Source organism: Pleurodeles waltl, chromosome 10 (genome assembly GCF_031143425.1).
Source record: "Pleurodeles waltl isolate 20211129_DDA chromosome 10, aPleWal1.hap1.20221129, whole genome shotgun sequence".
In the NCBI taxonomy this organism is placed as follows: domain Eukaryota; kingdom Metazoa; phylum Chordata; class Amphibia; order Caudata; family Salamandridae; genus Pleurodeles; species Pleurodeles waltl.
Window position 1 is genome coordinate 457,337,805 of NC_090449.1, and position 27,699 is coordinate 457,365,503.

Consider the following 27,699-nt stretch of genomic DNA (forward strand, 5'->3'; position numbering starts at 1 on the left):
CACGCATCACCATTGCACATTTACACACAGGCACACATGCACGCTCAGACAACCCCCCCCCAAAATTCACGACATGCATACACACACTCACACACACACCCATTCACACACACCCCCACCCCCCTCCCCTTGCTGACATCACTTACCTCATCTGACGAAGTGCTCCTTTGTTAGGGACAGGACCCGGAGGCACCGCCATGCCACCAGAAGACCGCCACACAGAATTACTGATTGTAATTCTGTGGGCGGTCTTTTCCTGATGTGGCAGTACCGGCAGTGAAACCGCCTAAGCGCCACCGACCGCAGTGATGAATGCCGTCGGATATCCGTCGGCTGGCGGTGCGGATATCCGGTGGTAGTCTTAATATGGTGGTCGGAAGACCGCCAGCACTGGTGGTCTTCCGGCGGCCACGGCTGCGCCATTTTTGGCAAAAGACCACCACAGTCATAATGAGGGCCATAATCCTGGCTTAATTAATTTGAAACAATTGGATTGGAGTACAAGGTTTTATGGTTTTGAAAAGGGAACGCTCGCACTGAGAACTAAGTGTCCTGGTAAATCTGCAGCCATATGGTTCTTTTGCAGAAAGGGGAAGAGTTCACAGAGGTTAAGAGTGGTTATTAGCAGGGAGAGGGATTGAGCGTCAAGCCGTGCGATTGGTGGGGGTGGCAACTCACATTACCTTACAGAACCTTCATTTTTGTTTCCTAGGGCATCCTTCTGAAGAGGAGTGGCAAGTCTTTAAACAAAGAATGGAAGAAGAAATATGTGACATTGTGTGATAATGGAGTACTCACTTACCACCCAAGCCTGCATGTAAGTAATACGTGGTCTGTAAGGAAAGCACTGGTGTACTAGTCTAGCCTGTATGTAAATCTTCATATACAATGCTGCCCGCGGGTATTTTATGTTAGTTAAATTCAATGTGTATTCGCCTAACAGTATCACCGGATCAATTCAAGGGTTCCCAATTCATGTGAATGGCTGTAGTAATAAATGATAAACTGAAATGTATATGGTTAGATGGAATCCCAGGGCCAAGGAGGTCCCAACAAAATCCATGCCGAAGGAGGCCCCACAAAAATCAAAGGCCAAGGAGGAGCCCAAGAATTTAAAGGCCAAGGAGGACCCCCAAACATCCAATGCCAAGGAGGAGCCCAAGAAATCAAAGGCCAAGGAGGCCCCCTAGACATCTAAGGCCAAGGAGGAGCCCAATAAATCAAAGGCCAAGGAGGAACCCAAGAAATCAAAGTCTATGGAACCCCCCAGACATCCAAGGCCAAGGAGGAGCCCAATAAATCAAAGGCCAAGGAAGCCCCCCAGACATCCAAAGCCAAGGAGGAGCCCCAGACATCCCTGGAGAAGGGGGCCCCACAGGAATCCCTGGACAAGGAAGAACCCCAGGAAAACCGGGAGAAGGAGGCCCTACAGATATCCCTGGACAAGGAAGAACCCCAGAAATCCCTAGACAAGGAAGAACCCCAGAAATCCCTAGACAAGGAGGAGCCCCAGGAATCCCTGGACAAGGAGGCCCCACAGATATCCCTGAACCAGGAGGCCCACAATATAGTGGCCATGGAGCAGCATCCAGAGCCAGAAGCCAAAGAGCAGCATCCAGAACTAGAGGCCAGGGAGCAGTATCCAGAACCAGAGGCTAAGGGGCACCATCAGTCACCACTGGGCAGCCAGCCCCCTCCTCATCCTGTGGGCAGCCAGCCCCCTCCTCATCCTGTGGGCAGCCAGCCCCCTCCACAACCAGTGGGTAGCCAGTCCTCTCCTCATCCTGTGGGCAGCCAGCCCCCTACAGAACCAGTGGGCATACAGACCCGCCTCCTCCAGAACCAGTGGGCTAGGAGCCCCCTCACAATGAGTTGCAATCCCCACCCACCCCCGCCCCCTGAGGTGCCTGCCCATTTCCAGCATGATGCCCCTAAACAGTGGAGTCCCAATGTTGTCAGGAGTCAAGTTGGGGCTTGGACTTTGCCCTGTGAGCATTAGTGACTTTTGTCTGGCCTTTGGGCCTGCATTTCTTTATTTCTGAAGTTGTGCATGTTTCTGCATTTTCCATATTCATACAAAAGGAATACAGTGATTGGAACTGTGTATGTGTCCTGCTTTTATTTACTCCAGGGTTCTGTTGCTGTTTATTCCTGTGCATGTGCTATTGGGTGTATGGTGTGTGTTGTGTGTGTGTCACTCTCCCCCTCTCTCCCACCCTTATGTGCTAGGTGGTTGTAGTCACCGTCGTCGTCTTTGTCAGCGTTGGTGCTCTAGGACAGGCAGTAACTGAACTGTTGATCATTAAAGATCGAGATCAGCACAGATTTGGTCACTGTGAAATGGCCGAAGACTGGACTGAGTGGTATCCAGAATGTTATTGGTTTCCAAAAAGAAAGAAGGCAGCTTATTGATGACCATTGATAAGATTTATACTGGAAATGGAAGCAGATAGGCTGATGTCTCCGGTACCAATATTAAACATATAGCCAATTCAAATGTTGTGAAAATATCGCAGACAGTAGAGACTATAGAGGAGTGCAAAGTGTACAGCAACATGTGTGTGTCCTGGCACTATCCCGGCTACAATGTGCTTAAAAAAAAAGAAGTAAATATTCAGAGAAACAGACAATTAAAATAGCAATGTCTGTGCTGCTCATAGATTTTGACACTCGGACGCACCTCAGGTTAGTTTAAAAAAACACCCAAGTGTCTGTCCATTGGGTCAGCCTAACAAAGAGCGTCTGCCCATTGGAGTCAGTCAAGCTAAAGCGCAGACCAGTATGACCGCTAGCGTGGTGATAGAGGAGTTAAAACAGCAGTCGATGGCTGACAGGTTCACAAGTACATTACTTCAGCCCAACCAGCTATGTAATCTGAATGTAACTCCAACATTAGTGTACCCTACCTTTGTATCCTTTATTATATTTATTAGGGGTAGCCTGTATGTTCTCATTGCCTGTCTTCACTGCTACACTGCTCGTAAGTCCACCGCTTCCACAAGCACTTTGTTTATTTCTTCAAGTAGCAGTTCTCTCAAAATCTCGGGTGTTACACTCAGAGGACTGTGCCTGTCCTTGAGTTGTCTAGGAATGTGACATTTGCTTGAGTTTCTACCAGTTGCAATGGAGTAACCTCTTAAAGTGTCTGACTCTTTCGTGCTTTCCTTAGAACAATCTTCCTGCACTTGAACTTTGCCAGTGATTTTTTCTAGTTGTTGTCCCACTTAGTGACAGCTTCTTTGGCAATGTGAGCGTCTATATATGAGTTGTAACATCACTTATGGACTGCAACAGGTCTGAATGCCTTGCACAATGTACGTCAAAACAGCCCTTTCAGTCCTGATGGGAGAGGGCCTGAACCATTCTCACACAGCTAAATCTCTTCTCTCTTGTGCTCTAACCCCTGGTCTAGTACCTTACTGCAAATGTGGAAAGGTTCAGCCTTTGCCCTGGTTAAACAATGGTACACATTAGGTTCAAAGCTTACTCCAACTGGCTTCATTGCACTAAATTAGCCGATGCTTTTCTAGCCACTGGATCTCTTGCTCATAGATAGGTTGTTAGTGGATTGCAACAGTTTGGTTATGTGCCAGAAGTGTAAGCCAGAGTGTCGGAAGGAAAAAGCTGACAATTCTGCCGGGTGCTGGAACCCCAAAATTTTGTGTACAAGGGCACCACTGCCTTACTCAAACGATTATTCACTCCAGTGGGCCTACCATCTATTAGGGCGCACATAGTGCTTAATTTGAGCTGCTTGTTGCTGGTGGGGTCCACTGGCCCTCCTTTGTGGGGACTGGGACTAATTTTTCCGCATCAAAGATTTCCCTAGTGCAAAAAGGTAAAAGCACACTAAGGAGTGTCTACTGGATTAGAGAGGCATGAGGTGGACAGAAGACTGTGCAGCTTTGGTAATCCACGCACTGACATTTTTATAGAGCTGGCCGAGGTCTTCTGTGGGCACCGATACTCATACTGTTACAAATTAGGCACTGAGCGCTTGCACGGGTTGACAGACCAGTGGATGGAGCTGGGATCTGGTGCTATGGTTGCTTCTCACATGCTCATGCTTTGCATAGGCTTTATAGGTAAGAACTTTAAGGCTCTTCTGTGTTGTTGGCTTTAGGCTGTTTCATAGCCATGACAACGGCACTGGAGTCAGCTGCATAATTTTCCTCTGGTGCCTAAAGGTGGATTGTGTACAGTGAAGTTCCATTTAAAACATTGCGTATCGAGGTGACTGGTCACATACTGGATGCATTAATAGAGGTCCGTTGTATTGACTGTGACCATCTGTGAGGTGCATCCTGCATGTCAGCAAGATAGTGTGCCTATTATTTGCCTCTTTTGTACAGACTTTTGAGCTCTGAACATTCCTTCCTAAGTAGGTTTCAGAAGGAAGATTGAAAGAAAACATAATTATTGCAAGATCTGCTGCCTAACAGTTTTTTAAATATATATATGTTGATACTAATGTTACCGGTTGAGAACAAATGAATGCATTATCAAAATTTAATTTGTGTATTCTTTTCCAGGCCCCCAACGCTGAAGGTTTTGTTGAATTTACTCAGATCTTAAATAACAACGTTGTTGTGTACCCATTTTAATTATAGCTCCATGCATGTTATTTTAGAACATTAGGCCTGCCGCTGTACACTTTAACCTAGATATATTTTATTCAGCTTCATTTATTAGTTTATCAAAAGTCACTTTTGCAGTCTTGTTTTAATTTCTCTCTATCTAGCTGTTTTTGCTTAGGCCAGCACTACGTTCTCAAACAAGACATTCTTGCTCACTCTCTGCTTCTTTCAAGGCTGTAGTGACATAGGTTGCCGGTGAACGTGGTAAAAGTTTTGTTTCTGGTGCTGGTATTCATGGAAAAACACACATCCTTACTGAGGGACATTTTCTCAGTACATCAGCTGTTTTATTATAAAAACACTTCCTTGTCCCTTACACATTAGAGAGAGATTCCACCAAGAGGCCCACGACTATATGTTGATAGCTGATCGCTTTGCTACAGCTGCCTATGCAGACTCCTGGCCTTTGCTCAGGTATGGGGCATGATGTCTTCCCAGGGGAACCTGAAGGGCAGAATTAGAGCTTAACATGCTGTGCTCTATCATAGCCTAGGTAGGAATTAGTCCATAGATTCTAGTGACAATATGGTAGCGTTATTTCTATGCTTTACTCTCCTTGTCACAATTTTAATCTTGTCATGCTGAATCGTCCTGGTTATTGCAGTACACGCTTTGCTATCTAAGAAGCAGTCGCTTCATTAAAACCTTATTGAAACATATACTGCCTCTGTTTGTCATTGTGTACGTGAGACTAATACAATTGAGAGAAACGGATGAGACCCAAGTCACCACGATTTCCTTGAGCAGTCAATTATGTCATATGCTCGGTTGCCCAATCATCCCTGCCCCTTGTTAGAGATGAGTCACTGCTAGTTAGTCGGAGCAAAAACCGGATTGGGGCGACAGACGTCACCTGTAGTGGGCCAGACTCAGTCTCCCACACCGCAGGCGATTCTGCCACTCAAAATCCAGAAGTCTCATTAGAATTATGAGAGCCTACGCAACAACATAAACGTTTATTTTGCAACAGTCAGTTTGCTCCCTCAGTTCGTCTAGATAATTGTTCCAAGATTTATGTGGTTACCTTTCACCAACAATGTTAACAGTGATGTGCCATAGTACTGGATCGGGCATTCCGTGTCATATATACTATCCCGTGGAGTAACCTTTTGGAGTGTCCTCATAATGCCCTTTTACTGCAAATTAAAATTTGCGGCCCATCTGGTCAGACGTAGCCGTTCAAAGTGGCAAGTCGCCTGGCTGACAGGTCAGTTCTCACAGAATGATGTCCTAGGTTGAAAGGGAGGTTGTGACCCATCTTCTCTACACACTGCTGCTGAATTTCCGCTCTCGCCCATTTGTTTTAAAACCTTCACCAAAGTAGAGATATAAGGGACTTTGAAGGAGCACCACTTCATTATGGTCAGCCATGTGGCCAGCTACAGCGAGAAATCTACAAACTTGCCGATTGATTTATCATTTTGAGCTGTGTAATTAATCCTAGGAAGCTTGTCTCCCGTTTACATACCCTGGTTGGCAGTGACTACAGGCAAGATAGGGGCTACTGCCCCCAATCGCAGTGGTTGAGGGAGTTTGCCATTGGTGTCCTAAGCTCTCTACTACAGTGGCTTTGCAGTGTAGGCCCAGTACAACACTTTCCACACTTGACTTTCAGGGTAACAAGGGCAAGCAGCTACAGGCATCTCATGGAGCTAGTATTGAGAGCTAGAGCTCAGGACTCAATAGTCAACGAACAGACACGAGTTAATAACCAGCCCAGTGTTTTGCTTTATGAAAAAAATAGATTTTTAATCTCAAATCAGAATTAAATACTACACAATTCGATGGATACTAAAACAGGGTTTCTGAATGCTTCATTATGTCAATGAGGTGCTGCATCCCCTTCTTTTTCTGTTCCCAGTAATCGTCGTCCTTTCCGCTAAGGCCAAGATTTCTGCTACTACTGTTCACACATTTCTGTGGGTTACGCCTAGATTAACCTCTGATGTAATTAGCTCAAATGTTCTCACTAGTTTCAGATTGCACCTCAACAGATTATTGCTCCTTTAGCATAGGCTTCAGTGGTTGCGGTGGCTTGGAATGCGTTCCTTCATGTTTTTCGTCCCAATTTACAGGCTAAACCACATGGCTTACCTTCAAGTTACTCTTGATAATCATGGCCGTGAATCGTATCCATCACACCATTCCACTTTTCAGCATAAACGTTTCATTGCAAGGCTGCGGTTGCAGTGTTTTCGGGCAATGTTGCAATACGTTTTGGAGAGCGGGTTTTTTCAGCAGTGTCCGGGTCAGCAGCTGCGGCCCTGTTGGTCGTCTACACACAGGCACTCAGCAGAGGTAGTTGCTGCTTCCAGGACAGGTTTTCTCCCAGTGATATTTTCTGGCTGTGGCAACCCCTGAGTAGACCGATCTCTCTGCCTGGCAGTAATGCATTCCTTTACACCTCTTTGTTGGCAGTAGCATCAGCTGATCAAACCCACAGGCAGCTGACAATTGACATGTTTCCAGCACAAACTTGGTACACCTCACTTCATGAACTGCACAGATAGGCTGTGACATCCCTTTCACTGTGCAAGTCTCTCCTGGCACACTCTCTTGAGCCCTTCTCCTGCAGGCCCAGGGCCACCATCCCTCTCTCAACAGGCAGGCAGGCTTTTAGGCTCTTAGGGGGCAGACGCTGACTCTGAGGCAGACGTCAGTCCTGATTACACAGGAGCACTTTGAGTACTCTGCAACACACTCCCTTTCGTTGCGAAAAAGAACTTAGGACTGCAACAAAGTGGGGTAATATGGATTCTACTACTATACACATTTTCCAGAAAGGGAATGTTGATCCACTGACTCAAGCTGCAGAATCAGTATGGGTTGTGTCTCTTTTAAGTGTCTTTTTCAAGCTACTCTCCAGACGGAGCCTTTGGGTAAAATAACGATTCTCCCAGCAGTTAGCTCTGGAGCTGGCTTCAAGCAAATTCATTCATACCATGGGCACAATGACGTTACTTCACCCGGCTGTCATCAACCTTCCTAAAGATGTAATATCAGAGACAGACAAAGGAGAAGGTCTGGCCTAGAAACCACCACACTTTAAACAACCGAAACGTAAGTCCAACACCTCACCCTTACCATCTACCAAATAACAGTGTTGATACAAAACTAATTTGTGCTCCTTGGTAGAAAATGTTTTTCTGATCTTTTCTAAAGGTAGCCCGATCTCCATCCTTCCTCCTTACATCAGTGTCCTGATCTCCACCCCCCATACACAGGATATATTTCCACTGTCTGGGGAAGCTATCCTCTCCCTCCATCTTGTGTGATGTTACAACCAAAGCTTGTTGGTGGACCCTCTGAGTCCATTGCTTCTGTAGAGCCTGAAAACCTTTGTAAGCCTCCCTTCTTGATTAGAGTGGACACATGTTGGGCCATGCTCCACCCCCTAAACTGACAAATTTAAAAAGAATCAAATTGCACTGCTTGTTAGCACTATGTCCCATTCTTAATATCCTATCTAGATCTGCCCCCAATGTGCCTTTAGGGCCACGGAATTCATTAATCTTATTGCCCTATACAACCGAGTAAACAACTTCTTAGTGCCTAAAATTAGTAGCACATGAATGAATGGATCAGCTATTTCACATCCTCGTTAATCGCTCACTTTCACCATCCACGCGACTCATGGATTGACCTAAAGGCACATCCCTATCCTGTCTAAACTTACCAAAGCTGATACGTCAGACACCTTTAAACAGATTAGATTGCCCACACATGGTACTCTAGCCAATTGCCAGGCCGTCCTATTAACTCCCTCGCTCCTGTACTTCACAAATAAGGGGCACGCACGTCAGTGGCTCTTTTCTTTTAGTTTTGCTTTTGATAATGCACCTATTCCAAAATAATTTAGCCACGTGTGGTTAGGACAAGCATACTTGAATTTCATGATTCCCAAAATGCCCTGAGAGTTCTCTTTCCTATGGACCTTGATATGTCTATAGTTTCACTTTACAATTCTAAGTTCATCTCTTTTCATTTCTTGCTCACAATGTTGGTGCATTGGACTGAGTCCTTGCATCAGACGGTTACAAATCTGACCCCCACAACTCCATGGTCCCCCAGATTTTGTAACACGTCTCTTTAATACTCCTGGTTCTTATCTTTAGCCCACTCTCTGTTACACTCCTGAACACTGTAACTATCCATTTCCTGCCACACTACCAATCCATGCTACACTCCTCCTCAATGTCACAGTCCATATCCTTGTCCCAATTCCTGTCACACTTCTAATCTCTGTCACATTCTGAATTCCAAGTGACCCTTGCAGGCCACTCAGAGATAACGAGGTGCTGCATGTTAGGATTGAAGTGCAAACGCAAATAGTTTAGGGTTCTGGAAGTCAGGATTAGGTGTCTTGGAATAGACGTGTGTGGATCCATATCAGGGGTGCTAGACGGCCGAATCTGCAACGAAGTGCATTGGCAAAGCTTTGTGTGAGCTCCACTGCTGGAATACCAGGTGTCAAAGCACCTCAGGATTTGAGTTACATTACCAGAAATGTGTTTTCAGATGTGGCAGTACTACAATAGCAGTTCGTGTGTCTCTGACAGCGTTGTGTGTGAGTCTCAGTTCTTGAAAAACAGAAGCATAGGAAGTCATGATTGACGTGCATTGAAAGCACTTTGTGGGGTTGTCTTCGGTGCAGTATTTGAAGGCAGAGCAGTCCTTAGCTATGGAGGCACCCAGTGTGGCAATCTTTATTTGGCGCCCCCACTCACAATGACCTCCTCCTCGGATTTCCTCACTCCCACCCTCCAACAGTGCCTCTCAACTCTCTATAGCTCCTTTCCCACATGCATTTAATTTGTTTTATAGTGCTACTTATAGCAATGTAGAGTGTCAGAGTACTTTACATCAAACACCTCTTATACAGAGACAAAGAATCACCCCTGTAAAAATCAAATCAGTGTCTATGGAATGCTCTGTAGGACAAAGAGCATAACAAGGTGTAGAAATCACGTCATCCATACTTGTAAGCAGTATGTTTTAAGAGTGTTTTTCTGCAAAAGCACAAACGCTGGATTTAAAACGTATCCAAGTGCTTGGGGTTGGCTTTATTAATAAGAATGTATTTCTACCAAACGAACACTTTTTTTAGCAACATTAGGGAAATAAAAATCTTGGGAATAAACTAACCTATATTGTGCAGCTTGCACGCAGCTCTTTGACAGTTCAAAGATCACTGTGCTATAGTAGGATTGTTACTTATGACCAGCAAGCAACAAAATGGTCTCTGTGACGAAAGCAGCAACCCACTGAGCTATCTATATATAATACACTGGTATGTGATCTGCATGGTATTCTTCTTTGATGCAGGCATATTAACTCACTGCGTTACTTTATAATGAGCCGAAACTGCACAAAACTCTGATCTCTCTACAGTAGGAACATTAATCACCAGAGTTATCTTCACATTTTTATTGTTTCCTCAAAAATTGTGGAACACACAAGGAACTCAATCGCAGGCGCTTTAATCCCATATATTAGTTCTAAACACAGCAGCCCCTTCAGTCAGCGTCAGGTGCTGTTGCACCAGTCACACCGCCCTAAAGCCGACCCTCAGCGAAAGTGCTGCCCATTGGGGTAGTAGCACTTTGGCAACAATACATGCGTGTGTCTCTAATGGAAAAGGTGGGTGCTTTTTGTTTGCGTTGTTACTAGACTCACTTGAAACCAGTTTCCTTTATGGAAGTACCTCAACGTTGCCCCACCAGTTGACCTATCTTGTCACTTAACTTTATTTGTTTTGTTATATGTTCTTTTATACCCCCCATCATTTGAGCCGTGTGATAAACCTTTCGCCTCCTCTGGCACCAACATCTGTGTGAACCTCCTTCATACACCTCAATTCCACCTATACCCTCTACCAGGTCCCTAGTTCATGCCAGTATTGTGAGTCTATGCACAGCTAGCCACCAAATAGCAACTTTACACTTAGGCAGTCACTCTAAATCACACCCTAATATCTTTGGGGCGTGTAATGAGGCCCGGCAGACTGCTTAGCAGTGATCTTAAGGCGAGTATTGGTAATCCGTTGTAAGTGGCTGATCACCTTTTGCCAATATTGGGTTAAGCAGCCACAACTCCAAACCATATGTGTAAAATCCTGTACCGCCCCCTCATCTTGGGCATTCGTCCTTCTGGGTGGGGTATATTTAACTAAGTCTCATGGGGGCTGGGTACGCCTGATGCAGGACATAAAAATGAGCAAATTTGAAATGCACTTTACTAGGCACTTCCTTCACCAGTTTGCAAGTCTTATTCCACTCTGTCAGTGATGGGCTCTGTTAGATCAACTTCCCAATCACCTCATGTGATAGTGGACCTGCGGCCAGTCCTCCTTCCGAGCCCAGTGTAGTGGACACAAATTGCCTAGAAGATCCAAGTTCCACTCCAAATATCTCCTGCGCTTCTTGAAAAGTAAAACTGTTATCAACCGGATAGAGATCTCCAAGTAACTCACAATCTCCTTCCCTCCACATGGCCAAGGACAACTCACGGCTGGGGTCCTCAAATTGTGTTGTCCATATTATCAGGAGTTTCCTGGAATGTCCAGAACACCATTGTGATGGCCCCTCCCACCAATGCCTGAGTGACATATTGACCAATGTATTGGAGATTTATTGCACAATTATCCCACCATCAACACATATGGCAAGTGTGCCACATCCGGGGCTCTTGATGTAGTGTCTTGCGAGTTGTATGACGGAACACTTTTGGCTCCGAATGGACTCCTAGGAAGTGTGAAGTAGTTGTTAGAGCAGAATATAATGAAAGTTTGGTTTAAAATGTTGAGTTTGCAGTTACACGTAGAAGAATAAAGATATCTAATATTCAGCTCCATGTGTGGCAAGTCATTGCTGGCCACCCAGGCTGGGGAGGACGCTACTAATGGCAACGAGGTAAGGGATAAGTAAGAGTGATCATGCTCTCCCAAAGGGTTTACCATGGTGCAAGCAGACTGCCCTTGTGTGCCACGTATGTCGCTGTTGAAGAATGGAATTGATGCTTCATCAAAGAATTCTTCTGCCTCAATATCATGTGATAGTGAAGAAGATGGTTCCTGTCTGCACGAGATCAGGGAGTCAAGTGATCAAACGATGACGAACGCACATTCGTTCCACGGCAGTATGCACCATCACTGCCGGTGGTGATCATGATACGCCAGGATTCCCCATTGGCATCCATGTTAGCCAATGAAGGTGCGAATAGCGGTCAACACCGCCGTACGCTGTGACGTCAACCGCTAGCGGTATGAGGTCACTTCCAAAACAAAGGGGCAGATCTACAGTGGGCAGACATTTTGCCATCACCTATGCATCTTGAAATTCCTACTACTCACAATAAAGAGCCTACTAGCTACATGAAGCACCTAGGCCTCAATCCATTCCGTATAGTAGCACACATGAATTACTCTGTTCCCTACTAGTGATGTACATGTACATCTGTCAGGTAGCAGTTATTGTACAGACACTACTATGAACAATGCAGTGCATGTATTTTGCAAATGTTGCCTATGTATGTGTGCACATCACTCATTTTTGTAACCCCTCGTAGGTACCGACCCTTGTGGCGAGGAAGGACACCATTGGTGTACAGACCACTTGTAGATATGGGGACCATGGCAGAGCGTCAGATCATTATCACTTACAGACTCACACGTGCAACTATTCAGGACCTTTGTGCATTACTGGATCCTGCACTAACTCCGAGAAATCGTAATCAGCATGCCATTCCAACTGAGGTGCAGGTGCTCTCCGCACTCCATTTCCTGGCCACAGGCTATTTTCAAGTGACAGTGGGCATTGGTGCTGGTTTCTCACAGCCAATGTTCAGCCAAGTACTGACAAGATTTCTGAATGCATGTGTACAACATCTGTAATCCTATGTGCGATTTCCCCAAAGTACTGACCTCCCTGCCATCAAGTCTGACTTCTTTGACTTTGCAAACATTCCCCATGTCATAGGTACCATTGATGGCACACACATACCCATCATCCACCCAAGAGTGAGTGAACAGGTGTACAGAAACAGGAAGAACTTTCACTCCATGAACATCCAATTGGTGTGTACTGCAGACCAGTACATTTCCAATGTGAATGCCATGTTTCCGGGTTCAGTCCATGATTCATTTGTGTTGAGGAACAGTAGTGTGCCACAGAAGATGGAACAACTACAAGAGGACAGAGGGTGGATCATAGGTAAGTTTGCCTGTCACTAACTGACACATTGCAGAAAACCAGCCTGTCTGACTAAGGGACATTACAATGACGACTCTGTATTGAACCATTTTCTAGGTGATTCTGGATATCCAAACTTGCGTTGGCTCCTGACACCAGTGAGGAATCCCGGGACGGATGCAGAGAGGAAATACAATGAGGCCCATGGACGTACTAGGAGGGTGATAGAGCGTACTGTAGGTCTCCCGAACGCTAGATTCCGGTGTCTACATATCTCTGAGGGTTCCCTGGCCTATGGGCCTGATAAGGTGTGTAGAATAGTGGTGGTCTGCTGCATGCTGCACAACGTGGCAGTGAGACATTCTATCCCCCTTTTGGAGTTGGAGGGTGCTATAGGTCCTGATCAGCTACCTCAGAGAGGTGAGGAGAGTGATGGTGAGGACGAAGAAGGGAAAGATGTCAATTCCAGGAACCAACTGATACAACTCTACTTCCAATAACTGTGTGGGACTTAAGCCTGTCATTGGGGTTAGTGACTAATGCTGTTAGTGTGCTCTGTCATATAGGGGGGATTGGTCATGATAGGCAATACATGGACCACTTCTGCATGGTACTGACAGAAAATATATACATTCCCTCCTTGCCTAATTTTAAACACACAGTACCACCATCAAGCACAAATTGACAATAAAGTTGTTCTCTGCCAGTTGCATCCATACTCCACTTTGTTCAACATTGACGACAGGGGACAGTATTACAGGTGTGAAATATGTTTTATTGGTAGAATAGAGTGAATTGTGCTATATACAGTGATGGGAGTCGTAAGGGTTGGGTGTCCTCAAAAACTACTTGGTGGCAGCCCTGTTGTATGTCTTAGATGGGTTAATTTTGTAGAATAGTGCTTCAATTTGCCCTCAGCTAAGTGTTGTTGGTTAATAGGTGGGATGGTTGCTTTGCATTAGTAGCAGTGTCAATTGTTGGAGGGGGGTTTGTTCTTTGCTGGGTTTCCAGTGCCATATCTTGGCCTAAGACTACGTTTGGGCGCCTGCTGTGGAGCTTCTTGGGGTGGCATGGTTGGCCCTTGTGATTCCTGGGAGGGTATTTCCTGTGCTGTTTCTGATGCTTGGGTCATTTGTTGCTGGTTGTCCAGGGCTGTTGTGGGGGCCTCTTGTCCGGTGTGGGTGTCAGACTGTTTTTTTTACCAACTGCAGCAGTGCTCCAGCAATGGTGGCCATTGTGGCATTTTTCTCTTTCCAGTGCTCCATGGCCTGTTGGTGTTGTTACAGCTGCATCCTCTGACTTTGCTCCAGGGTGGACACAATCTGTGCCAACCTGTCTTGGGTATGTTGGTAGGCCCCCAATACCTCTGCAATAACGTCCTGGGCTGCTGCATCCATCCGGTGCCTACCCCCGACCCACTGGGACACTTGAACTTGCCCCTAGCCCCCTGTGCCTGTGTCCCCTGCGCAGGTCTTGACATGCCGCTTGTACTGGGCCCTCGCCTTCCTGCAAGTTGGGAGTGGGAGACTGTGGCCTCTGTAGCTGTGTTCCACCAGTCTGTGCCCTGGGTACACTGGTGTGGGTACGCCTCACCTGGCCTGCTGGTCTTGACTGGGTGTTAGGGGTGACAGTGGTTTCCTGGGTGGGGCTGCTGCATGGTGAGAATCCAGGACTGTGTGAGGGGCCTGCCTGCTCATCAGTGTCCAGGGATCCTTCGCCAAGGTCTTGTGATGTGCCTCTGTCTCCCTGGAGGGCTGTGGCACTCCTTGTCCCCTCCATTAGGGTTGCATGGGTGGTGGTGCCTGTTGGGGGACATAGACCTGTCTGTTACATATGCCTGAAGATTTGAGGTGTACAGAACTGGGCTATTTTTCGGCTGGTGTTACTTTCAGTGGCCTTCCAGGGTGCCTATGTGAGGTGGACACTGCATTTAGTGGCAGTGGTGGGGTTGCATTGTGGTGGGGGGTATTATTCCATTGTGGGTACGTGCAGGGGTGGGTGGCTGTGCACAGCGGGAGTGATGTGGGCCTGTTAGTGGGTTGTAGGTGATGCCGGGTGGTGGATGTGGTGGGTAATGGCTGGGTGGGTTGTAGGTCCAGGTGGGTTTGGGTGGGGTGGTGCATGCATTGCAGATGTGTTGTAGATGGGGTAATTGTAGATGACTTACCCGAGTCCATTCCTCCAGTGAGTCTAGTGAGTCCCTCACTGCCGGTTGGCGAGTACCTTCTCCTCCCAGTCGGTGTAGTCAGGTGGTGTTGGTGGCGGTCCTCCCCCAGTCTTCTGCACTGTGATGTGGTACCTAGATGCCATGGCCCTGACCTTCCCCCGCAGGTTGTTCCATCTCTTCCAGATGTCGTCCCTGGTGCCTGGATGGTGTCCCACTGCATTCACCCTGTTGACAATGGTCTGCCACAGCTCCAATATCCGCGCGATGGGTGTGTGCTGCATCTCGGACCCGAATATTTGTGGCTCCACCTTCAGGATCTTGTCCACCATGGTCCTTAGCTCCCTTTCAGTGAAGCGTGGATTTTTTTTGGGGGGGCATGGTGCTTGTGGTGGATGGCGTCGGAACTGGCGACGGGGTATGGGTGATCCTGTGTGGGTCGATATGCGTCTCCTGTATGCTGGCGTTCGCTGTCTGGCTTTGGTGCTCTCCGTCTTCTGGTCCTGGTTTCGTTGCAAGGGATTCTGGGGTGTTTCTGGGGGTGTTTTATGGGGTTCTGGATGTGTGTCAGAGGTGTGTGGGTGATACGCCTATCCAATGTGTGCACTTGTTGCTGTTGTGTCCACTTGCCGCCCGTGGCGGTTGCAGCCGTCAAGGGTCGTCTGGCCTCCACTGTCCGCCGAGGTGATTTGTGCATCATTATTTGGAGGGCGGGATGTGGGTGTGCTTGGCGGTGGCGGGTTGGGGTGGGGTGGGCCGGGATTCCTAGTGAGGCACTAGTGGTGATGCAGAGATTTCCTCCTGTGGACCTACAGGGGTGCTGAGAGGAAGCACACTGAGTGCAGCTTGTACGTTGTAGAGGCTTGCCAACCTAATGGACCTTGTATCCCTGGAGGGTGTGATCTCTCTGCACAGTCTGTGCATTGAGTTCTGACTGTGTCTAGTAGGGACTTGTCACCTAATGGTTCTTAAGTCTCTTGGGAGAGTGGCTCTGCACAGTCTGTCACTGAGAGCAAACTGTGCATAGTAAGAACTTGCCCACCTAATGGGGCTTCGGTATCTGGAGGGAGTGGGCTCTACGCACAATCTGCACCCTCAGTGCTGACTATGCGTAGCACAAATTTGCCCTCCTAATTGTACTTGCATGTCTGGAGAGGATGGGCTTCACTTAGCAATGTAAGATTTTCTGCATTCAGATTAGATTTTTTTACTAATTCATGATAAAAGGTCTGCCTGGTGCACTCCTTCTCTCACTAGGCGCACAGCTCCATCAGACATGGTTGACCATCCCACCCTCCTACAAACCTGGATTCTCAAGAGAGATTCACCAGCAATGCCCTTCATTGGTTTTCCTCCTGACTTTCCACACAACGCCAGTTTGTTCACATGGGCATCTCCAGGTCACAAAAGATTCCTGTCACCTGTGGAGTCCTCCACAGTTCCATACTCTCTCCTCTCATCTTCAACCTTTACATGGAGCTGCTTGGTGTTCTGCTCACAGATAACAGCATCAATATTAATCAATATGTGAAGGTACAAACTTATTCTTGAATTCCTCCTCTACTTCAGACATCCAATGCCTTAAACTCTGCTTGCACATCATATAGGCAAGGATATCCAATGTCTACCTAAAGCTCAATCCATCCGAGACAGAATTCCTGTTATTTGCCATGGACAGTAAACAAGATACAGTACAAACCTGGCTCAATGACATAAACATTGACAGGTTCGAATCCCAACTTTCATTGAATGCCAAGTCACTTGGATTGACCCTAGACACCAATCTCACCCTCAAGGAACACATTGCTAAAAAAAAAAAGGCACGCTGCTACCAGCTGTGTACTATAATGAAAGTCAAACTGTTTCTCCCAGAAAGGGGCTTTAGAACTGCTATTCAGGCCCTTGTACTCTTGCATATGGATGGTGGTTATACCCTACTCCATGATCTCCTAGGATTCATACTGGCAGCCCTCAAAGGCATCCTACATGCCCAAGCACACCTCGTATAGGGCCTGGAGAAGTATGATCACATCACCCTTCATCTTGATGGAACTCCATTGGCTCCCTTGTTGTATTACCATCTTACAAAACCGGCTGTATCATTTACAAAGCCATTACAACCAACATCCCCACTTATCTTACAGACAGGGTTACCATCTCTGCACATTCACAGCCAGAACACCATCAGACTGCAGTGTAAAACAGAATAAACAAGGAGCAGACCTCTTCCATCAAAGCATCCATGATCTGGATTTGAATATTCATCAGGACTGCCCCAACTCTTCTCCAAATTAGAAAATAATTTAAGACTCACCTCTTTAAATAACACTACATCACATCACATTAAAGTCCACAACCCAGCTTTGTCTCCTATTGCTCCTCTTTATTCTTGACTTTGATCATGTACAGCACTCTTCTGGCTTTTGGTTAGGTTAGTGCTACAGAAATGACATATACTACATACAAACGTACATACTGCAAACACATTTTCATGGCTCAAAAGACCACACTAAAGTATGCAGAGAATGGCTTTTTTAACTCTTTTATAGTTAAAACATGAAGGCCCTCATTACAACCCTGGTGGTCGGTGTTAAAGCGGCAGTAAAACCGCCAACAGGCCAGCGGTAAAATAAATGGAATCACGACCGTGGCAGAAACCGCCAACATAAACAGCCACTTTAACACTCTGACCGCCACAGCGGTACAAACAAGCAGCATGGCGGTCACTGCCAACAGACATGGGGAAGACAGTGTACCAGGACGCCATGGAGCCAGAACTCCATATTCTACCTGCCATTGTCTTCCTACTCCTCTACCAGGAGCACGAACACCCTCGGCGAAGACCACGGTGAGTACTGCACCTACGACACAGGGGAGGGGGGAGGGAAAAGAGAGTGACACACACACGACATGAAACACCCCACCCTCAGCCACTACAACACACACACAAATACATGTTGATACATTACATTTACACCTCCCAACCCCCCCTGGAAGAATGCAAGGACAAAAAGAAATGAGTTGAACGATTGTAATCAATAAAAATTCCAGTACTCATAAAATATATATACACTATTAACATATATATATGCCAAGAATTCAAGTCCATGTACTGCACATACATAGTTCATGGACCACTGGGCCCAAAATGCATGGGCGAGGCCCACTCAAGATACCCGACCAAAACGGAGAGAACACTGCAGGGGCATCAGATCGAAATAAAACAGGCACCTCAGGGGGTAGGGAAAGGGATGCACCTCAGCCAGATGAGTGCACGACACCAGATCCATGAGGGGGCTCCATGCCCACTGCTGCATCCTGGGGAGTGCAAAGCCACAGTCTCAAGTCTTTACAGTGGGTGGTTTGCCCACTGCTGTATCCTGGGGAGTGCAAAGCCACAGTCTCACAAGTCTTTACAGTGGGTGGGTTGCCCACTGCTGCATCCTGGGAAGTGCAAAGCCACAGTCTCACAAGTCTTTACAGTGGGTAGGTTGCCCACTGCTTCATCCTGGGGAGTGCAAAGCCACAGTCTCTCAAGTGGATGCCTTTCTCCAGTGGTTCTGGAGGGGGCTTTGTGCCCAGAGTGCGTCATCCTGCCAAGGACTGAGGTAGTGGATGCCTTTCTCCAGTGGTTCTGGAGGGGGCTTTGTGCCCGAGTGCTTCATCCTGCCAAGGACTGAGGTAGTGAATGTGATACTCCACTGGTTCTGGAGGGGGCTTTGTGCCCAGAGTGCTTCATCCTGCCAAGGACTGAGGTAGTGGATGCCTTCCTCCACTGGCGGTGGGCCTACATGGAATCTGTCCAGGCCCCTGAAACTGACCACCAGCTTCGTACGACTGACCACTGGGGATGGCAGCCATGTCTGCGGTGGTGCCACTGGCACATGATGTGGCGTGGCTGCTGGCGGTGCTTGCGGGGGCCTCAGTAGCAGCGGTGCTTGCGGCGCTCATGGGCCTGCGGAGCTGGCGGGGGGCTCAGTGAGCGTGCTGGTGGGGGTGGTTTATTTGGCAGCGGTGCTGGTGGCGGCGGTGTCCTTGGCAGCGGTGCTGGTTGCGGCGGTGTCCTGGGCAGCGGTGATGTTGGCGGCAGTGTACTGGGCAGCGGTGATGGTGGCGGCAGTGTCCTGGGCAGAGGTGCTGGTGGCGGCGGTGTCCTGGGAAGCGTGCTGGTGGCGGTCTTGTCTGCCGTGCAGGTTCGCGGCGACTTCCCTTACTTTCTCTGCCCCTTCCCCACCTTGGATGGTGGCGCAGCTGTCTTTCCACTCCCAACTGTAGTCCTGGGAGAGCCCTTGGTGGCCGGTGTTTTGCACTTCTCCCTCCGGGCTGTGGCCAACTTCTTATGTTTCTGAGGTGGGGGACTGTCCGTGGTCTGGCTCCGTAGCACACTGGCTGCCATGCTGCTTGGCGCACTCCAGAAGCCGGTTACTGCTGGCACTACTGTTCCCGGTGATGGGGTGGCTGAGGTGCTGGGTTGGGACCTGGAAAGATGTGCCCTAGGGGACGGAAGGGGTGGGGGAGGTGTAAGGAAGAGGTCAACAGTTAAGAGGAAAAGTTTTTTAGACACACTGGGACAGGTAGATGGAGGGGGTTTGGAAGTGGAGGAAGAGATAGTGGTTGTCTGAGGTGTACGTTTGCTGACTTTGGGTGAAGGTGCATGGGCTGGAGGCTGTCGTGAGGTGGATGGCTGTTGGATGGGTGTGTGACTGCGTTTGTGTACTTTGGGAGGTGGGCTCACAGACACACTGGGAGGGGACCCAGGGGATGTGTGAATGGTAGTGGGGGTGCTGAGTGCACATGAGCGGTGTGTGGTGATGGGCGTGCTGGTGATGGACGTAGTGGCTGAAGATGTAGTGCATGCAGGTGTGAGTGGAGACGTGACAGGGAGGGAGGAGGAAGACAAAGAGGAGGGGGACACAGTGGAGGCAGTGGATGTTGGTATGTCTGCATGGGTATGGTGCTTGTGTGAGTGCCTGTGGGATGTGTGGTGCTTTTGTTTGCCAGAGCTACCCTTGTGTGTTGAGGTGTGTGCATGATGGTCTGATGGTGTGCTTGGGATAGGCTGAGGTACAGGGGATTGGGGCTGGGTGGAGGAAGTTGGAGGGGGGAGGCTGGACACAGGGACAATGGCTGCCATCAGTGCTGAGGCCAGAGTCTGAAAAGCTTGCTGTTGGGCTGTCTGACCAGAATGAATGCCCTCCAGGTATGCATTCGTCTGTTGCAACTGCCTGTCTACACCCTGGATGGCATTCAGAATGGTAGACTGCCCAACAGTGAGGGATCTGAGGAGGTCAATGGCCTCCTCAATGAGGGTAGCAGGGCTGACAGGGGCAGGGGCTGATGTGCCTGGGACGAAGGAGATGCCCACCCTCCTGGGTGAGCGGCCACGGGGCACACGCTGAGGGGCTGTTGGGAGGGCAATGCTGGTAGGGGGGTGGCGGCTGTACCTGTAGATGCGGGGGGCACAGAGGGGCCCGTCACCGCAAGGGAGCTCCCATCAGAGGAGGAGTCCGTGTCGCTGGTCTCAGCTCCTGTCTCTGCCGTGGAGCTCCCCTCGCCCTCCGTCCCACTGGTGAATTCGGAGTCCGTTGTCTCACCCTCCAGGGCCATGTGGGATGCAGCTCCCTCCTGCTCCGGTGCCACTGCTCCTCCGCCTGATGATGCTATTGCACACAAGAACAGGGATACCACATAAAGGGGGTTGAGACAGAAGAAAGACATGTTCAGTGCATGCAATACTGCTACCGTTGGCGGACACTACAGACACAGCAGCCCTCTCACTACGACATGCACTTAGAGTGCCCTCATTAGTCACAGGGCCATGGGGTACAAGGCCTATGCCAGCACACATGGAAGTCACAGGATCCTGACTAGGTGTAGTTGGATCTTAACACTGGTGGGGTGGGGTGCCACCTGGCCTGCCTTACGAAGGGATCTTGCCTACAAAACTCGCCCTGGCCTAGGGGTACCCACAGCCCACCTCCCCACCCAGACACCTCCAATGCGTGCTGATTCAGCTGAATGACAGTGTACTCACCCCCTTGTGGCTGCTGTGATGCTCTCAAGCGCCCATCCAACTCAGGGTACGCCACCGCCAGGATCCGGAACATCAGGGGGGTCATGGTGCGACGGGCACCCCTCCCACATTGGGAGGCCATCCCCAGCTGGGCCTCTGCCGTCTTTTTGATCCAGCGACGAATGTCCTCCCATCTTTTCCGGCAGTGGGTGCTCCGTCTGTGGTGGACCCCCAGGGTCTGGACTTCCTTGGCGATGGCACGCCAAATATCCTTCTTCTGGTGGGTGCTGACCTACAGGAATAGTACTGGGGAAAAGGAGAAGATATAACCGTCTGGACCGTCACAGTCATTGGCCTGCGTTCCTATCCTTGCCATGACGCACATACACTCAACGTCGTTTCATGCACGCCTCATTCTCCCCTCCTGTATCTTACATCCACACCACTCCACACAGGCAGTGCCCATACAGCTTGCTCACAGTGTACTTACCTGTTTGTCTGGGGGACCGTAGAGTAGCGTCTACTGGGGGAGGACCCCATCCACTAGTTTCTCCAACTCCTCCGAAGTGAAGGCAGGGGCCCTTTCCCCAGACACTGAAGCCATCGTCGCTTCCAGACACAGGAAACAGCAGCACTTGCAGTGTAGGTCCTCTCCTGTCGAAGAACAGGTATCAAGTGAGTGAACAGATAGAAAATGGCGGTCACGTCCGCGGCGGTGCGTACCGTCACCGCCGGCGTACATCGTCATTGGCTCCTGGGACCCATAGGCCCCAATGTTAACCAATGCAGGATTGCGCCACGGTCTTCGACTGCCTACCGCGACAGTGTACAACGCCAGCGCAGTTACCTCATATCTCCTTGTCCCACCTTACAGGTCTGGCAGCCACCATTTCAGGAGGCCACATGGGATGAATGTTAACTGCGTCAAACCTATCTGGGCCGGGAATATAGACAGATACCTGCACATTGCGGATTAATAATGTTTCTGCAAATAACAAATTGTGATACCTCAGTGTTGGATGACTCTCTTCTCGCTGTTCTCCATACGGCACGTCTGCTGAGGTAGGTGATGAGATGGCGGCATCCTCCAGTGTACAGACCCCTGGTGGTCCTGTCGACAATGGAAGAGAGACACATCCTAGTCACATACAGACTTGATTGTGCAACAATCCAGGAACTGTGTGCCCAGTTGGAGCCAGACCTGATTTCATCTATCCGCTATCCCACAGAAATCCCCCCTCTGGTGCAGGTCCTGTCTGTACTCCATTTCCTGGCCAGTGGGTCTTTTCAAACAACAGTGGCCATGGCATCAGGGATGTCCCTGCCAATGTTCTCTAACTTGTTGTCCAGCGTGTTGTCTGCCCTGCTGAAACATATGCGCAGCTACATCGTTTTCCCTCACGTGGAGTATTTGCCCACAGTGAAAGGTGACTTCTATGCCCTGGGACATATCCCCAACATCATTGGTGCCATTGACGGGACACATGTGGCATTTATACCCCCCGCAGGAATGAACAGGTGTATAGAAACTGGAAGAGCTACCATTCGATGAATGTAGAGATGGTGTGTTTGGCAGACCAGTACATCTCCCATGTCAATGTCAAGTATCCTGGCTCTGTGCATGACGCTTACATTTTGAGAAATAGCAGCATCCCTTATGTGAAGGGGCAACTCCAGAGGCACTGTGTGTGGCTAATAGGTGAGGGCCAGGTCCCAATACAGTTGACATAGGTGTCTGGGTATGGGGCTGTCCCTAACGGTTAGTGTGTGTCTAACAGATATCCATCGACATTTGCAGGTGACTCTGGTTACCCCAACCTGTCATGGCTACTGACCCCATTGAGGAATCCCAGGACAAGTGCAGAGGAACGCTACAATAAGGCACATGGGCGAATAGGAGGGTGATCAAACGCACCTTCGGCCTCCTGAAGGCCAGATTCCGGTGCCTCCATCTGACAGGTGGCTCCCTAGACTACTCACCGAAGAAGGTGTGCCAGATAATCGTGGCCTGGTGTATGCTGCACAACCTGGCTTTGCGACGGCAGGTGCCTTTTCTGCAGGAGGATGGGCTAGATGGTGGTCTTGTGGCAGCTGTGGAGCCTGTGGACAGTGAAGCAGAGGAGGCAGAAGAAGAGGACAGCGACAACCAAAACACCATCATCATGCAATACTTCCAGTGAGACACAGGTAAGAAGATGTAACTGCTTCCCACATCTCATACTGTTTTTTGAACTAGCATAAGTGTCATTTTCACTCAGTGAATGGACCCTGACTTGTCACTTTGACTTTCCATTTCACAGATCTGGGTCCCACTTTGTGCCCTCTGCTCTGTTTACTCCTGGCCTACAGCTGTGTTACATTGGTATGTGAACAAGTACATTGACATTGCTATATTCCATAGTTATTGCAATTACACATTTGTGAAAGCACAGACTGACTACAGATTGTTTTGTGATTGAAGTGTGTTCATTCCTGTGCAAATAAGTGGAGGGGGTTGTAAAATGGGCTGGGGCGATGGTGGAGGAATGTCCATGGCAGAGTCCAGTCTATTTTTTTCACAGGTTCATTGTCCAAAGGGGCATAGGAAGTGGAGCAGTAGCAGTTTAAGGATGGACAGGGAGACATAGTGGGACAGAAGGGTGACATTCAGGGGGTTCTTATTTCCTGGCAGGGGTCTTGGCAATGTTCTCTGTCTTGTTCCTGGATCTCAGGGACAGTTTGTGGGCTGGTTCTCCATCTGCAGGGGGTGGGGTTCTGGTGTCCTGTTGTTCCTGTGGCGGTTCCTCCTGTCCACTAGCGCCGGCAGAGGTGGTGGGCAGTTCGTCATCCAGGCTAGTGTCAGGGGCCCCTTGTTGTGCCACTGTGTCCCTCCTGGTGTTGAGAAGGTCTGCAGCACCCCTGCAATGGTGACCAGGGTGGTGTTAATGGACTTCAAGTCCTCCCTGATCTCAAGGTAGTGTTCCTCCTGCAGCCGCTGGGTCTCCTGAACCTTGGCCAGTACCGTTGCAATGCTCTCCTGGGAATGATGGTAAGCTCCCATGATGTTTGAGAGTGCCTCGTGGAGTGTCGGTTCCCTGGGCCTGTCGCCCCCCCCCCGTCGTACAGCAGTCCTCCAAGTTTCCCTGTTATCCTGTGCCTCTGTCCCCTGAACCATGTGCCCACTGCCACTGTCCCCAGGTCCCTGGTTTTCTTGGGTTGGTGGGTTTGCCTGGGTTCCCTGTAGTGGTGGACACACTGCTGTTTGACGTGTCCTGGGGACAGAGGGATGGGCCCGCTGGGTGGGTGCTGTACTGGTTTTTCCTGAGGGGGAGGCTCTGTGGTGGCTTGTGACAGTGGCAGGGGAACCAACTGTCCCGAGGTCCCAGATGGGCCGGGCTGGTCATCTTGATCCAGACGTGCAGAGCTGCTGTCATCACTGTGGGCCTCTTCTGTGGGGGGACTGGATATGTCTGGCACCTCCTGTCTGGTGACGTTGGGTAGGGGTCCTGTTGGGGTGTAAATGCATAGTTATTGTATCTGTGTGTGCCATCGTGTGCAATGGGTGAGTGACCCTCTACTTCTAGATTTGCCTTACCAGAGTCCAGTCCTCCTGCTACTCCTGCGAGGCCCTCAGAATGCAGTATTGCCAAGACCTGCTCCTCCCATGTTTTTAGTTGTGGGGGAGGAGGTGGGAGTCTACCGCCAGTCCTCTGTACAGCAATATGGTGTCTGGATACCACGGAACGCACCTTCCCCCGTAGGTGGTTCCACCTCTTCCTGATGTCATCCTGTGTTCTTGGATGCTGTCCCACTGCGTTTACCCTGTCGACAATTCTTCGCCATAGCTCCATCTTCCTTGTAATAGATGTCTGCTGCACCTGTGATCCGAATAGCTGTGGCTCTACCCGGACAATTTCCTCCACCATGACCCTGAGCTCCTCCTCATAGGACCTGGGCTGTCTTTGAAGTGCCATGATGTGGTGTGGGTGATGTTTGAGGTGGTGTCTGTTGTGATGTGTGAGGGGATGTGTTGGTGTGTGTTGTTTGAGGTGCGTGGATGTTGTGTAAGTGATGGTGTTGTGTTTCTGTGGATGATGGTGTTGTTTTTGGTGGTGTCTCTCTCTGACCTGCTTTCATATTTCTGGTAGTAAGGGTTTGTGGGTAATGTGGGTGTGTTTTTACAGTGGTGTGAGTGTGTGGGTGTGGTGTGTGTATGTGTATCAGGTGTGTGTATTTTGAATTGTCCAATGTGGTTGTATTTTTTCAAATGTGTGTGTATTTTGAGCGCGGCGCTGTGTACCGCTAATGGTTTACCGCGGTTGAAAGACCGCCGCGGTGATCCGTGGGTCGTGATAGTGTGGGCGTATTCTTGTTGGCGTGACGGTGTCGGTTTTGTTATCGCCAGTTTATCACTGACCTTTTGTGTGGCGGACTTCTGTGGGTGTCTGTATTGTGGCGGATTCCGAGCTGTGGGTCGTAATACCTGTAGCGGAATTCCACGGCCACAGCGGTATGTTGTTAGTCCTCTGCACGGCGGTAAGCGGGATTTACCGCCAGGGTTGTAATGAGGGGCTAAGATTTTCCCTATAGGTATTCCTAGGAGCTGACCTCTCCATTTCTAGCTAAAACTGGATTGCATAGCATATTACTTAGTACATACTGCAAAAACTGACTATTTGAACTCTTGAATTTCAGGTCATCCATGACAATGATATTTAAAAATGGGTCCGATTCCATACGGACATTTTCTCAGCATTAAGATACTCCTTCATTGGATATTCCGTTTCTAGATTAGGCTGGGCGGTGTAGTGATCAGTGAGACTCCAGCTGAATGAGGCCAGTGTCATTTCATTTAATATATGACATGTTTTACCAGACCTTTTGATGTGCATGTTTGGGTTGAGGCTGGTTATCAAGTTTACTCTTTTTCACAAAACGTTGGTAGGGTAATCTCACATTGCCTAACTATTGCAAGACTGCCATGGCCCTTTAATTTGGAAGAAGCACAATACGTTGCTCGATAGGTTGCTTATTTTCAACATAGAGATCTGTCTGCTTTACAACATTCCTAAATGCCAGAATTTTAACAGCATTTAAAGAATCTGGAAAGGATGGCATAGTTTGATAATCAGCATTTCATGAGCATTCCATGTAGTCCATCCTGGTTGCCCTTCACGAAATAGAAATATTACATCATATGCTGATAGGCTGTTAATAATAGACCTCAGGCACATGAATATATTTGAGATATCTACATTATGTAATAACAAAACAAATTCCGTTGCCATGTATTTGAACAAATTGTATGACAGTAGAACGCATGCATTTACCATGCACGCCTTTACCAGAGATCATTTATCACGCAATGTAGCATGCATGCCTTTACCTTGGATATTCCTTTACTACGATATACCTTTACCACACCCACACATATATGTATGTATGTCGAGGAAAAATATTGCAATCCGTCAAGACTTGCAGGAACTAAAAACAAAGAATCAAAATGTTGGCCAGGCTGCATTTATTAACTGTAAGCCCAGAGTAGCCCACCTGGGGGCAGTAGTCATAAAAGTGTGGAGGGGCTGCTCCAGAGGCACTGAGGTGCCCTCCCTTGGGGGCTAAAACATAGCTTATGCAGAGGGAATGACGTGAAACCCCTTCTCTAAGTCATCAGAGGCCCCAGGGTACTAAACCCTTGGACCGAACATATTGTGTATAGAGAGGGGGGACATGTGGCCCCCTTCCCTGAGTTATCAGAGGCCCCAGGTAGCCTGCCCCTGGGGTTGAAAGTGTGCAAAATGGGTAGGGGTCTGCATGCCCCCTGTGAGCTTCTAAAGGCTCCAGTGAGCCCACCCGAGGGGCCTGTTACCTCCCTTAGACATGTATACTCCCAGGGACCAGATCCCCCAGAGCCTGCTTAGATGCTGTGTCCCGGGGAGCCCACCCCTGAGAAATAGCAGTTTTCCTGCCCACACCAGCGCAGGCAGGGAAATCTGTTTTTGCTCTCACTTGGCGAAACCATTTTCAAAACTCTAGTCAAGCAGGAGCAAAAACCAAGTACGTTCTCAGCGGGCAGGAGCTTTGAAAATGCTGCAGCCCGCTGGGAGTGGTCTTTCCCTGCCTGCTCTAAAGCGGGTGGGAAAACAGATCAAAATATTGTTTCCACCCGGGGAGAGCAGCATTAGGATCTGCTCCCTGCAAGCGGGAGCAGTACTGGCTCCCACTGTATGTGGGGAGCTGGCTGGGGCGGCAGAGGCCCTAGACTCCCCCCATGGCCCTCAGCGAACGTATGGTGGGTGACTTGAGTGGGCACCCACTTTTGTCAATGTAAGGTCCCAGGGGATGGGTTCCCCAGGCCAAAGTCAGCCCCCAGGGGGACCGCGTCCCCCTCCCCCTAAACATGGGTGGTGTCTTTCCACCCTGAAAATCACGCCTGGCCATGTGGAATGGGGTCCCTGGGGCCCAAATCGCCCCCCTCCCTTTTATTTAAAAGAGTGGCTCAGGGAAAGGGGTCCCCAGGAACCAACAAGGTTCGTAGAGGGGGGCCATATGGCCCCTTCCCCTTTACTCAAATAACTCGCCCCAGGGGATGGCATCCCGCATGACATCGGGCAGGGAAACAGATGAAAGGTTTGTTTCTAGCTTGTGGGAACAGCTTTCCAGCTCCCACTTGCTGGGAGCGGAGTTAGTGTTTGCTCTCGCTTGGTGGGATCTGCC

General features: G+C 49.0%; 1 protein-coding gene across 2 annotated transcripts in view; it reads left to right on the top strand.

Annotated features, from left to right (window-relative positions):
* LOC138261617 (arf-GAP with GTPase, ANK repeat and PH domain-containing protein 3-like) overlaps window positions 1–27,699 on the top strand; it is a 2,246,054-nt gene that overhangs the window by 1,175,821 nt on the left and 1,042,534 nt on the right. For both annotated transcript variants that reach the window (XM_069210744.1, XM_069210743.1), the window contains exon 10: window positions 713–817. In XM_069210744.1, the coding sequence (XP_069066845.1) occupies window positions 713–817 (105 nt within the window). The remainder of the gene's footprint in view (window positions 1–712; window positions 818–27,699) is intronic.